A 13,119-nucleotide genomic window follows, 5' to 3' on the forward strand; every position below is an offset into this window, starting at 1 on the left:
CTTCCAGGCAAGAAGAGGCCTGTTTTTTGTTTTACTTCATTTTGTTCTGGTTTTAGCTTGACTGGGTAGGGCATTGCTGCTTACTTGCGGCGCAGAATATAATTTGTGGATCCTGTTTAGATATAAATCCCGAGACATACAACATAGGACACAATTTAAAAATGAAAAAGGATGAGAAGTGGAAAAGAAGGGAGAATTCTTGTCCTTTCCTTCACATAGAAGTTTTGCCTTGTGTGTAGGTAAGAGGGGAAGAGGCTGGCTTCAAGAGTATTCATAAACACTCCATAAGCTTTCATTTAAGGAATAAAACATGTATCTTAATTTGAATAAATTTGTCAAATAAGACTGAGAGAATGAGAGTGTCTGAATGGCCTTTAGGTTGGGAAACTGCACAAAATTCTGCTGCCACCTTGTCTTTGCAAGGAGGACAAATAAAAAACCCCAGACATTAGAAAATCGCAAAATGACTGGTAAACCATTTTTATATGTATTTTGTGACTGTCTCATTGTCCTAAAATGTATTAATTGAGCAAATTCAGCAGGTTCTTAATCTTTATTTTATTAAAGAGCCTTTCCTTATCTCTATAGATCAGTAGAAAAGTTAGGATGAGATTTTACTGTCTGTAGATAGAAACACAGACGATATGTTGACAGTATCCTGTGCAACTGTTTGTAATACATTTAAGCTTTAGCACTTGTGTTCCAGGTTTGGGACTACTGATAGTTAAATTTTGGAAGACAGTTTCATCATATTTGTAAAAAGTGAGAAAGTTGCAAAGTCAGTCTCATTTTTTGTCACTACAAGCAAGAGTAAACCGTTAGCTGCTAGTAGTGGGAATTGGTATGTTTACCTTGTCTCTATACTTGCCACAGCTCACCCAGCGTAGTGTTTGCCAAGCTACCTGTTCTTTGGTGAGCAGCCTGAAGAATTTTTTTTAGGTTGTTTCAGATCTCCATGCAGATCTGGCATTGCTACTAAGGGTGTGTGTGTTAATTTCATTTAATTAAAACTCTCTTTCTATTACCTCAGCTGCCTTGTTCTTCATCCTTGACTGGTCTAGAAACAACCTCTGTGTTGTGATCTGTGATTTGTGGTTCCATAGTATGTGATTTCTGGTGGTTTTAAACCTGTCCCATAAATTTAGATAATTTATGGGAAAGAAGAATTATTTATTTGGTGCTTCACTAAGTGAGTCATTAGAAGGACCAAAAGCAGATGAAAGCAGTCAGCACAAACACATAATGCCTGGCTGAAACAGTGTTCATTACTTAATAAAATAAAAAAAAAACCTCAAAACCTTTACATGCATTTAGTAATCCTGTGAGTACATGTGAGATCAAGTGCAGCTTTGCTTTTAAGACTAACTTCTTATTACTGTTGATCTAAAGCTTTCATGGATTTTTGCTGCTGTTCAGGCTTCTCCGTTCTGTTTCTAAGCACAGCTGGGGAAAAGTGGAGATTGGTAGGGTTATTTGATTTTATTTAGCTCTGATTTGGAGAAACCTGTTTTCTGATGCTGAGTTCAAGCAGTATTTAAGAAAAAAATGGTGGAAATCACTACTGTTGGACAGTACTGATCTACCCCAAAGTAACCTGTAATTTTCATTCTTCTATTAACACTAGCAGCAATTAATTCTTGATGACCTTGTCAACGATGTGTCTTCGATACATTGCCAAATGGCTTGTATTGTCCAGCACACTAAGGAGGGGCAAAACCAATATTGTCCTTGCCCATCAGTTGACATCACTCTGCCATTCCTGTAGTGGATTAGGGTCCATTTAGTTTTCACAGGAGAGTTAAGTACGATGATAATTTCTTTCTTCAGCTGTGTAGTCCATTTCGTATTCAAGCTCTGTAAATAAATGTGTTATAAAGTTGTGTTGGTTCAAAGGATATGAGATGTAATTTCCAAGTAGGCAATGTTTTTCATAATCCTAAAAGTATGGTAATAATTGTGGCAGAATTAAGAGGTTAAGTTTTTTGTCTGCTGGTGTTTTCTTTTAAGTAATTGTGATGGCGTTTTTTCATTTTGTAATGTGTGTTTTTAGGAGTGAAGGAAGTTGAATTTTTGTGACTGTGCCTTCATTTCTAATCTCTTTGTGAATGAAAAACTACATACAGGCACAAATCCAACAGCTTAATTCTCCATCTGATTAGACCAATGTTACCAACCTGATAGGTTGAAAACAGCCAAGATCCATGCAGTGGCTTTGCCTCCTGGGAGGCAGAGTAATAACAATCAAATGAAGACATATTAAAATGTAATATTACTTCCTCTCCATGGGGACTGTATGAGAATCATAGCCAGGAACTATTCTTGTCAGCTGACTCTGTTTCGCTCACTGATTCCCTGCCTCTGCATTTATGACTAATGCATTTTGTACAATAAACAACACTTGGGAAGTTTTAAAATCAAATAAATGTAAAACACAATACATCGATTCACTTGGGTGAAAAAAAACCAGCTTTTTTTGTTTGTTTGGGCTTTTTTTCTCTGTGTGTGGTTTTGTTTTCAATAATTTATATATTTTGAAGAAGGGAGGGCAGAGCTGGAATGAAATTTTTTTGTCTGAATAATTTAATTTCCTCTTGTGTAAGGAAGAGGATATGTTAAGGCAGTGTTTTACAAAACTGAAAATGTATATTAGCTTCTCCAAAGTAAGTATGTATCAGCAGACTCTTAACCATAATTTTATAACAAGTAATTCTTTTTCTGAAAGTTGAAACCCCAAACTTCTGTTCCTTATAAAATGGCAGCTGCTATCACATACGAGGAATGCAGACATATGGTATCTGTGTATGTGGAGCTTGAACATCATTTTTGACTGACTGCTGTAAACATTACCTATAAATTACTACGATTTTTTCAGAGAGTCTTAAAATTAATAGAGATTTTAGGGCAATTGTATGTGGTTATTTGTAGGTGTGGATAAACTGTTGACCGAGTAATTTGATGTGCTTTTGACTGTAATTATTAGTTGTGCAATTGACACCAGTGGAACGGGACAGGTCTCAGAAAATCAGAGGTACCTATCCATCAAAAGATGTAAAGATATTTTGCTACCTGTTTAGCGAAATGGTGCTTACTTTTAGTTTCCTATGTGTTACTGTATTAATACAAAGTGTGGGATCCTGAGAACATTTAATACTTATGAGAAACTTTATGTTAATCATTAATTATACTTATTTATGTTAATATTTAAGTAGTATTTAGTCTTGTCAGCACAGGGCTGTGTGCTGGTAGTTCGTGTGTGAGTAATTGTCTCCAAAATATTTAGACCTAAATATAAAAAAAACCCAAACCTGTTCTTTTGTGTATATATATATGGATATAAGCATAAACTGGATGGACGGTCTAAAATTTGGTCATATAAACACACCAGAGAGTAGCATTTCTGTTTCAGACACAAGAAACTTGTGTTACGTTTCTGTGTTTATACCCAGCTATCCCAGACACTTTTTTTTGGAAATACCCTTTAAGTGTGAGCAGAGCTGCAGGTACAGGGTCACTTTACTGCAGAAGTGTGAGTGCAGTGGAGGAGCTTATGTGATAGTGGGTATAATTTCCATTTGAAGATCAGTAGAGAAAGGCAGCAGCAAGTGTTTGAGGAATATTTTGTACTCCCTCCCTTGTTTGACTTCTGCACTCCACACTGTCAAAGGGGCATTAGCAGTGTGAAACTGTTTTCTCTCATGTCCCAGATTACTACTTCTTTTCTGTGCAGTTTTTCAAAGCTTGGAACAATGTGTTTTAAAACAACCCGCTTTCTTCCTGGTACACTAGGGATATGTGAGGTTTTATTTTGAAAGTCTTAATGAATTTTGAAAAATAATTTCCTCCAGTGGCCTTGGGTAATTGTCGGCTTAATTACAGGGAGAAGCTGAGATGGAAACTTTGCTTTGTCACTGAAATGCTCCTCTCTGACAGTTCCCAGTTCCTTGGGATGTAGCAGTCTGTACTCTGAGCTATAACATAGGCTTTCCGAAAACCCCTTGAAGAACTGTGGAAAAAGTGAATACTTTTGCAAATTCATTCATCTGACATCAAAGCTATGAAAGCATTCTTTTAGGAAGCAAGCGAGGCAGATTGTGCTCGTGTAGGCACACAACCAGATTTATTGTACATGTGGGCCCCGCCATTCGGAGACTGTATTTGAAGTAATTCTGCATTCTTTTGGCTGTCTTACTTTCTTGTTCTGTATCGAGGTCAGACTGCATCCTCTGCATCTTATTGAGGTCTCCTGCTCTGTGGGTTAAATGGATCGGCCTTTAAAGCATAAAAAGGCATTGATGTTCAGAAGAAGCAACACTCTATTCCATTAAAATCAAGTGGTTGGTGGAGATCTGAGCTCCCATTGCCTCGATTAAAAACCAAACGAAGAATAGCAAAAAATTCAAGACAAAGTCAGTGTTTATTAGTTGTACTTTCAGTTGATGCTCAGCTTTGGTATTTCTATTTACTGCCTTTTTTTTTCTCTTGTCCTTGTGCTGGTACATTGGCGAATAGGTCATAAAAAACACTTTCAGCATAGACACATTTGATTTATGTCCAGAACGAGTTCTTAGTATTGATTTTCTTCCCCTCTGGAAAAAAAAAAACAAAAGAAAACAAAACTATATGTCTCCATTATTTTCTGAGCCTGGCAATGCAGTGGCACATTTCAGATCGGCTTTTATCGTAAATTACTCAGTGTGCTCTTTCATATTTTCAAAAGTCTTTTTGCAAGTCAGAAAAAAAAGAAGCAGTTGCACATACAGCTATTGTCACATTTTTACAGGGGGGGGGGAACAAGAGGAGGAACTGGGAGGGACCACGTATGAGGAGAAGGGAATTTTAGGAAAAGAAAGCACAATTTGGGAAGTTTGTATGGTGGCTGTAATTTGAGTTGGTCACAAAAGAGGCAAAAGTGGAACAAAACCAAAAAGTAGATCAAAGGCTAGGAAGCAGGGTTCAGCAGTATGGGGTTTATATCTTTATGGCTAGAGAGAAGATTAGAGCAAGAAAAATACTGCCACGGGGCTAGGAAGACATTGTGAAGGAAAAAGGAAATATACATAGGCTGCATTTGAAAGAAAATCCCCAAGGAGGACAAAAGAGAAGGAGCGAGAATTAAAAACAAAGGTCTGAACAGTGTGAAGCCCTGGTTGAATTAGATCCTGAGCTGAAAGGAGAGGGGTAGAGGCAGGAAAGTGCTGCTTAAAGTAGTTCACCACAGCCATGACAAGCCGTGAGCTCCATTGCATGTCATTTTCTATTTGTTTTCTCCAGTTGGTGGCCTGGTGCTGATGCGTGTGCACGCATCCACTCCTACGTGCCTTGTGGGCCTTGCATAAACAGCTGTAAGAAATGACGTTGAAATTTCAACCCCCAGGACAACCTGGGGTGGGAAAACCCCTGGTGCGTTCCTGTAAATAGCAGAGCCGGAGCCCAGTGCTGGTGGATGAGCCTGCATTGCCACCGTGAAGGGGCACCAGTGCGGACATGGACAGTGGTTCGGTGCCTGGCATGGTGCAGGCTGGCGCCGTGATGCCTACAGCTGAGGAGCTGCCAAATAGTTTTCCAGCAGCTGTTGGGGGTTCACAACCCTAGACTTGTGACTCAACGTTTTTGATTCTCTGAGGGAGCTGTGCTTCATGCTCAAATCACGTTGCAGTGCCAGCTTGCGGCAGAATTGGGGTTTTGTGGTGCCAGCCAGCGCCTAGATAAGCGAGAACGATATAATAAACACAGGGGAAAGCATCCGTTTGTTTGTACGAGCTGAGAGGTTTCCATGAGAATAGAGTGTATTCCCCCACCGCCACCCACCCCTGAGGAGGCTCCTCAATGCTGAGAAAAGTGAGATTGTACTTTAAAATATTAAATGGTTTTCCAATCAGTGCAGAATCTCAGCTTTTACCTGGGTCTTTTGTATGTGTTCACTTCTTCCAGCAGGAGATTTGTAACAGAGGAAGCAGGTGTAACGTGGTGATTATAAAGATACTGTTGGGGTCAGGGTTGGGGAGGGTGAATTTTCAATGCTTTGCTCCTCTGAGTCTGCCAGGGCTTCCTTTTCAGCTGACTCCCATCACCTTTTAGCAAGGTGCTGTGTTTTCGTCCAAGTGAGTCAGTCAGTCAATTGTGCGTAGAAAAAAAGGTTGCTGGGTAAATTTGAAACCTTGATAACGCATTCCTCCATTTGTATATATTGTATGGCTTACAAATGTGTTCATTCCTTTGGCTTTCAACATTTCACAACATTCCGTAGGTCAGCCTGAGCAACAAGAACAGGTCCCGGTAGATTGAAAGGTTTCTGCTTTCAGACATTCATGTTCACATCACTTTGCCTGTTGATTTCCTGATTTTTATTTATTTTTATTTTTTTTATTTTTCTTTTATTTTTAATCAGCAACATCAAATGGGTCTTTGGAGGGCCTGGATAACCAGGAGGGAGGGGTGTGCCAGACAAAAACCATGAAGATCCTCATGAAAGTTGGACAAGGTAAAGACCATCTGCTGTTTCATGAAATCGCTTTGATCAGCATCAATGTCCTTTTAGTTTCCAGACTTCCTTTAGCCATGTAGAGCAGAGAGCCAGCCGAGTCTAGTGTGGTCATTCCTCCCTAACAGTCTGAAAGCAAAGCCTATTTTCTCTTCCTCGGCTACTGACAGATTTCTGCAAAAGGAGGGTTGGTGTAATGAGATCTCTTCATTGGAGAGATCCCTACAAGGAAAGGTCACCTGGGAGTAGTGTGTTTCTGTCATTTTTATTTTTATTTTAAAAACAAAAGCCACAACTCTGCTGCTCAAAATTATTTAAAATACATGAAAGGAGGGAAGCTAATATTTCTATAGTTTGCTTGTTATGAATTGTGATTACAGGGAGGGTTTTGTTCATTGTCTCTTCACATATAGATAACCTATTGTGCAGGAAGAAAGAATTATTCTTCTACACAGAAGTTGGTTTAGTAGTCAATCAACTTCCTCAGTTAAACTGAAATGTCATCTGCAAAGCTTTTCTTGCCTGTTACAGGAGTCCCTCTAGTTTCTGCAGATGGCCTCACCATTTAAACCTCTGAAATAATATAACCATTTTGCTTTAAAAGGAAAAGGTCCTTTGCATAAAGATTCTTCCGTTTAAAAACGTTTGTGTCCCGTGAGGTACCCAGACCTGGCTTATAAAGCTCTGTACCATCAAGTGCTGAAGCTGTATGAGTCATCTTTCTCTCCCCCAGATCCAAACTCAGCGGGGCTGCCCCGGCACACGGATCCCACCAAGCGCCCTGAGCAGGAAGCTGGCACCAACGGGAAGAGTTCCACCACCAGTCCCTTTGTGAAGGACCACTCAGGTAGGCGTGGTGGGGCTCACGCCTGGAACGGGGCTCTGGCGCAGTCTCCTCCTTCGTCCCCAAACGCATTTTATTTTACCATTAAAGTGACAGAAAAACAAATGTTTTTGTACCGAGATGGTGCAAAAGCCCATACTGATGCTCAGGTGCATAGTGTCTGGGAGTTGCAAGTTCTGGCAACAGCTGCTCTCTCCCCTCTTCCACTCTGCAGCAGAAGTTAATTACATCTTGTGAGAATATCACTCATTTACAGGAAAGTTTTGGATAGGACATTCACTAAGCAGCTTTACGATGGTAAATGCCACCTTACATTTAGTACTCTGGCAGATGAACGAGTCTTTCTGTCTTTCTCTTCCCGTATAATCCATTATCAAGTGGTTCTCGACAGCCATTTATAAAGTTTATTTCAAGGCATCTATAATTAATGTCCTGGTCTTTAACTGACCATATAATATCTACACATGAATGGTTGGTCTTTCACTAAATTTAAAGATATTTTTTTTTTTTTTAAATCTAAACAAGATAAACAGATGGTTCTGAATAAGTATCTTCAGGATGCATTTCAGAAATGAGGTGAACAAGAAACAAAACTAGATTTTAAGACCTTGGGTCTCCAGAAGAAAATTTGGTGGATTGGGTGTGCTACAAAGCAAAACTTGCTGACAGTTGATTCTGGGGTTTCTGAAAATGGCTGCAAGATTTCCTTGCTAATTCTGCCATTAGTTACTGGGCTAACAAATCTTTGATTTGGCAGTCACTAGGCAGGCTTCAGCCATTTCCTACGGAGATTCTGGTGGGAAAAGTTCACAGTTACATAGACGCAGCATCTGCAGAATTCCTCCACCTGTGAGTGATCATCAAGTGAGGGAGGTTGGTTCAAGTTTTCAAGTGAGAAAGTGTCAAATGAGCATTCATTTAACTTTTGTGACAAATAATACGACAGTGCGGTGGCACCAAATATGCATCAGGCTGTTCAACACATGAGGTTTTCCTGAGTACCAAATGTGTGTTGTTGTTTTAAGTAAATGTAAGTTAATACAAACAGATACATGCCATAGGCGTTTTGCCTGTCTCCTGCCCTGCCTCAAGCTCCTTTGTTTCATGTGCAAGCGAGAGGAGTCCACGGGGGGCGGCACTAAAGGCAGTCTAACTTAAATCAATATGCGAAAGATAAAATAGCAGAAGAATGGTGTGACACTGAACAGTACCAGTTGTCCTGAGAATTGTCATTTCCCTCTGTTATTTTCGCTTTGCAGTCCTGTCCCACCCTTCTTTGCTGCCCGGGGCTGGCTAGCATCTGTTAAAAGATGCGGCATGCATCAAAGGCTGCCTTTGTCAGTGCCAGTCCTGGCCGCTGATGGATGATGATGTATGAAACAGGGTGGTTTGGGAGCAGCACAAAAGTGAGACCAACAGACACAAAGTCTTGTTTAATATTGATTGCTGACTTCGGCTGTTTGCATTTAGCTATCTAACAGGGTAATTGGTTTGTCAAAGTGCAGCTGTCAGTTAATTCTTCCAGTCTTGCTTACTCTACACATTTTTAAGCAGTGTAAACAGGTCGTAGGATGGCAATAACTTTTGTCTGTTGTATTTCCGTTCTTTCCAGGATCTAGCACAGATGGCAGTAAGGCTGGGCATTCCAGTATACTGGGTTCAGAGGTGGCCTTATTTGCAGGGATTGCATCAGGGTGCATCATTTTCATCGTCATCATCATCACTTTGGTGGTTCTTTTGTTGAAGTACCGGAGAAGACACAGGAAGCATTCCCCGCAACACACGACAACTCTCTCACTTAGTACGTTAGCCACCCCAAAACGCAGTGGCAACAACAATGGTTCTGAGCCCAGTGACATTATCATTCCTCTAAGGACTGCAGACAGTGTCTTTTGCCCCCACTATGAAAAGGTCAGCGGCGACTATGGACATCCTGTGTACATAGTTCAAGAGATGCCTCCTCAGAGTCCAGCAAACATTTATTACAAGGTCTGAGAAACACACAACCAACTCCGTGGTACAGTTGAGTCATAGAGGAAACTCACTGGTCAAATGCTTTCTGTTGGGGTTTGTGATGATGCCTTGTGCACTAGCATTGACTCAAGCACAGGGGGGAGAAGGCGACAGCTCTTTCTCCAGGAGCCGGTGCGAGCTGGACAGCTTACCTAGTCTGTAGAATTCCTATCTCGGTGAATAAGTATTCACTAAAAGCTGGAAGACTTTTACGTAGAAGATGCCCATTCTGATTGCTGTACTCTTGTTACATTCATCATCCTCAAAGCCATGTGCTGCAGGCGTTCACGCATGTACGAAAGCCAAGGGAAGATGGAGTGATCCATGGATGTTAATAGTTCTAGGCATCCTGGGAAGGTGCTCTAGGATATATCAAGCTTGAAATGCAATCTTCTGACTTTTGTGTGTGTCTCTCAGTGCGTACTGGATTTGTCACATAGACCTTGGTGTCTAAGTAAGACTTGTTAAAGTTCTCTTGCTTTTAGTCTGTCACTGTTCCATTTGTTTCTGTTATCCGGTGCTCTGCCATCCTTCACATAAGATTTCCTTTCACTCCACCTCCTGAATCACTAATGGAACATTAATGTTTGGAGATCTGCGCTCCATCCATCTGCTACAGCAGCCTCACTTGAATGGGTAATGCGGTTATAGAAATTGTGTTTGATAGTAAGGAGCCTTCCAGCCAAAAAGTTGGGCTGTCAACAAAGTCAAGAGCCGGACTGGGTGGTGGAGGGAAGGGCTGACTGCAGTTGCAGTTGAATACTGCTGCCTCAAAAATAGAAGCTGAGAAGAAAAATCAAAAAAAACCCAACATTTAGGTAGCACAGCACTTTGGTATGCTAAGTTTTAAGAGGCAAGTAGGAGACACAATAACATGCGCAGTGGATTAGGGCTGCATTGGAAGGAATTAATGGTTATCAAATACCAGTGTGCAGAAAAAAAATAGTACCTTCAATACAGTAGAACAAAGGGGTATTGTTAGCAAGTGAACAAGCTATGTCCTGGAGAGGACAAGACAATAGCAGGCCATTAGGATATATTAGGGCAGGGCTGTTGTGGTACTGGCAATAAAATATACAGCTTTGAAGCTGTAGCGAAAACGTAGTCTGCTTTGGATGACTTTTAAGCAGACTCAGCTGCTATACTATCACATTATACTAAACACAGGGAAAGCATGTAAGAAAATAGCAGAGAGCCAAATCTGACCAAGATGATTATAAGCCAATGGGTCAAACAAGCTGTAATTCTATCACTGGTAAGGTTGTGGAAAAAAAAGCCTTTCTCATCTCTAAAAGTAAGACAGAATTTCTTTCTGACTGAGCCTTTTGACACTTTGGTTTATTGTAGTGCTGTCCCTGCACAGTGGGTGTAGGTACTGTGACTGACACAGGCGTTCATTGGTGCTCTGTTGCAAAGTTAAAGCACATATGGCAAACCTCTTGCAGTCCGTAAGAATAAAATAAATTATGACACTGAGCTGGAGAAGGAAGATATGTCTTATTTATAATTGGTGTATAGAACACGAGGGATATAAAGTGAGTTTTTCTTTTGTTCATTCTTCCTTTTTTATTTTGGTTTGCTTTTTTTACTAATATATATTTTGAGATTGCACAGAAAAGAAACTGCTTCTGGGAAAAAACATCAGCCATCCAAACAATGGGAGCATATTAAAAAAACCACAACCAAATCCAAAGCGTCTTGTAAGAGAAAACTAGGAAATATAAGGCCCAAAATATGAGGAAGGCAATGTTACTGCATCACATATTTAACAGTGATAAGATATGCCGGCATTTATTTTGTGTGTTGCATTTTCCCTTGCCTTATGGGCTGATGTGTTCTGTAGATTTCATTGAGGTTTGTAGAGGGGGGTTTCAGGTTAAAGTTTTCTCTTTAGTATGGCTATTCCCCTAAAGCTCCCAATCTGGGGAGGAAATAAAAAAACTCTACTTTTATATGTGCTATGCAAATAGACATTTCTAACATAGTCATGTTACTATGGTAACACTTTGCTTTCTGATTTGGAAAGAAAATGTAGCAACAGCATTTTGGGGTTCTTAGACCTCCAGTGAGCACCTGAAAAAAAAAAAAAAAGAAAAAAAGAAAAGACAAAAAACCTGTCATAGAAATGATCACTCTGTTTCCTGAACCTGAAAATGATGTTGGGATGTTGGTCCAAAAGAGAGAAACAAAACAAAAAAAAATCCCAACCCATGGTTCTGTGGAGGGTTACCATGGTGACTAACTACAGTACATATGTAATTCTTTTCAACAACCCTTCCTTTCTGTGAATCCATCCATACAAGGTTCTCTTGTAAGTCATTAAGATTTTATTTTGGGGGAGGGGGAGGAAGGGAAAAGATGGGTTTACTGATACTGATTTTTATTAAATCAAACCTATGCTTCATCAGTTGGCTACATTCTAGTTATGTACTAAACTGTGAAAAAAAAAAATCAGACGAATTGCTCAAGAGCAACCTGCAACCAATTAAAAAAAAAAAAAATGTACTGTGCGTCTGTTTTGTGTCTAGTGCAGAATTATGACAATCTACCAACTGTTCCTTTATTTGACGTTGGTCCAGCTTTGAAAAGTTACTGTAAATGCCTTGCTTGTATGATCATCCCTAGTCACCCGACTTGGAATTTGCACCATCATGTCTAAGTGAAGATGCTGTAAATAGGTTCAGAGTTACTGTATATGGATTTGGGGTGTTACAGTAGCCTTATTCACCTTTTTAAATAATAATAATAAAAAAAAAAACCACACATGAAAACAAGATAAAAATGGCTTTTCTTAACCAGATTGTGTATATAGAGCAATGTTGGGTTTTTATAAAGTCCGAGCAAGATGTTTTGTATAAAATTTGAATTTTGCAATGTATTTAGCTACAGCTTGTTTAAAGGCAGTGTCATTCCCCTTTGCACTGTACTGAGGAAAAAAATGGTATAAAAGGTTGCCAAATTGCCGCATATTTGTGCTGAAATTGTGTACCATGAATATTTATTTAAGAATTTCTTTGTCCAGTTTGTAAGTAACACAGTATTATGCTTGAGTTATAAGTAATTTCTTCTTTTTGTTGGTGTTTTTTTTTTTGTTTTTGTTTTTGTTTGTTTGGTTTGTTTGTTCTGTTTTAAAACTAGCCGGTCATAAGTTTGAAATCTGCTTTAGTTCCACATTGCAATTAGTTCCCGGAAAATGAAAATTATGAAAATCACATTCCACGTCTGTTTGAAACTGAATTTGTTCTTAAAAAAATAAAATATTTTTTTCCTATGGAAAGCTTGCCTTCTAAGTATTTCCTTATTTTGTTTTGCAACTTTTTTCCTTTTCAAAACATGAAAGTAAATAAGAAAGCCAACAAGCCTGCCTCCCTCTGCCCCTCCATCCCTCCTTTCTCTCTCTCTCCCTCCTCTCCCCCATCTCTCTTCTTGCTAATGACTTAGAGGAAAGAAAGCTCTTCATAATACACTGACTTCTGTTAACCTGCTTCTTTCCCAGACTTTCTCTTACATCATATATCATATATATAACACCTATCAGCAGATTTTAAAAAACACAGGGGGGTCTTATGCCCTTGGAAGTCAGTGAGCTTGAGTCAGGTGCAGTAGCCAGATTGCCTGGATGATCTGGGAAGTGAGATCATAACCATGCAAATAATTCCCAGACCTTATAGAGTGGATTTACACTGTGGGCAGTCAGAGAATAAAATATACCTGGAGCCTTCTGGGCACTGTTGCTGTCACCGCTGCTCCTGAGGAGGGGGAGTGAAAGCCTGGGGTGGTG

General features: G+C 39.8%; 1 protein-coding gene across 1 annotated transcript in view; it reads left to right on the top strand.

Moving 5' to 3' along the window:
• EFNB2 (ephrin B2) overlaps positions 1 to 12,611 on the top strand; it is a 46,101-nt gene extending 33,490 nt beyond the window's left edge. Inside the window, exons 3-5 of the mRNA XM_005238371.4 lie at positions 6,389 to 6,481; positions 7,215 to 7,328; positions 8,938 to 12,611. Coding sequence (XP_005238428.1) covers positions 6,389 to 6,481; positions 7,215 to 7,328; positions 8,938 to 9,320 — 590 coding nt within the window. The 3' untranslated portion in view covers positions 9,321 to 12,611. The remainder of the gene's footprint in view (positions 1 to 6,388; positions 6,482 to 7,214; positions 7,329 to 8,937) is intronic.
• Positions 12,612 to 13,119: the final 508 nt, after the last annotated feature.

Source organism: Falco peregrinus, chromosome 4, assembly GCF_023634155.1.
Source record: "Falco peregrinus isolate bFalPer1 chromosome 4, bFalPer1.pri, whole genome shotgun sequence".
NCBI classification, from domain to species: Eukaryota; Metazoa; Chordata; class Aves; order Falconiformes; family Falconidae; genus Falco; species Falco peregrinus.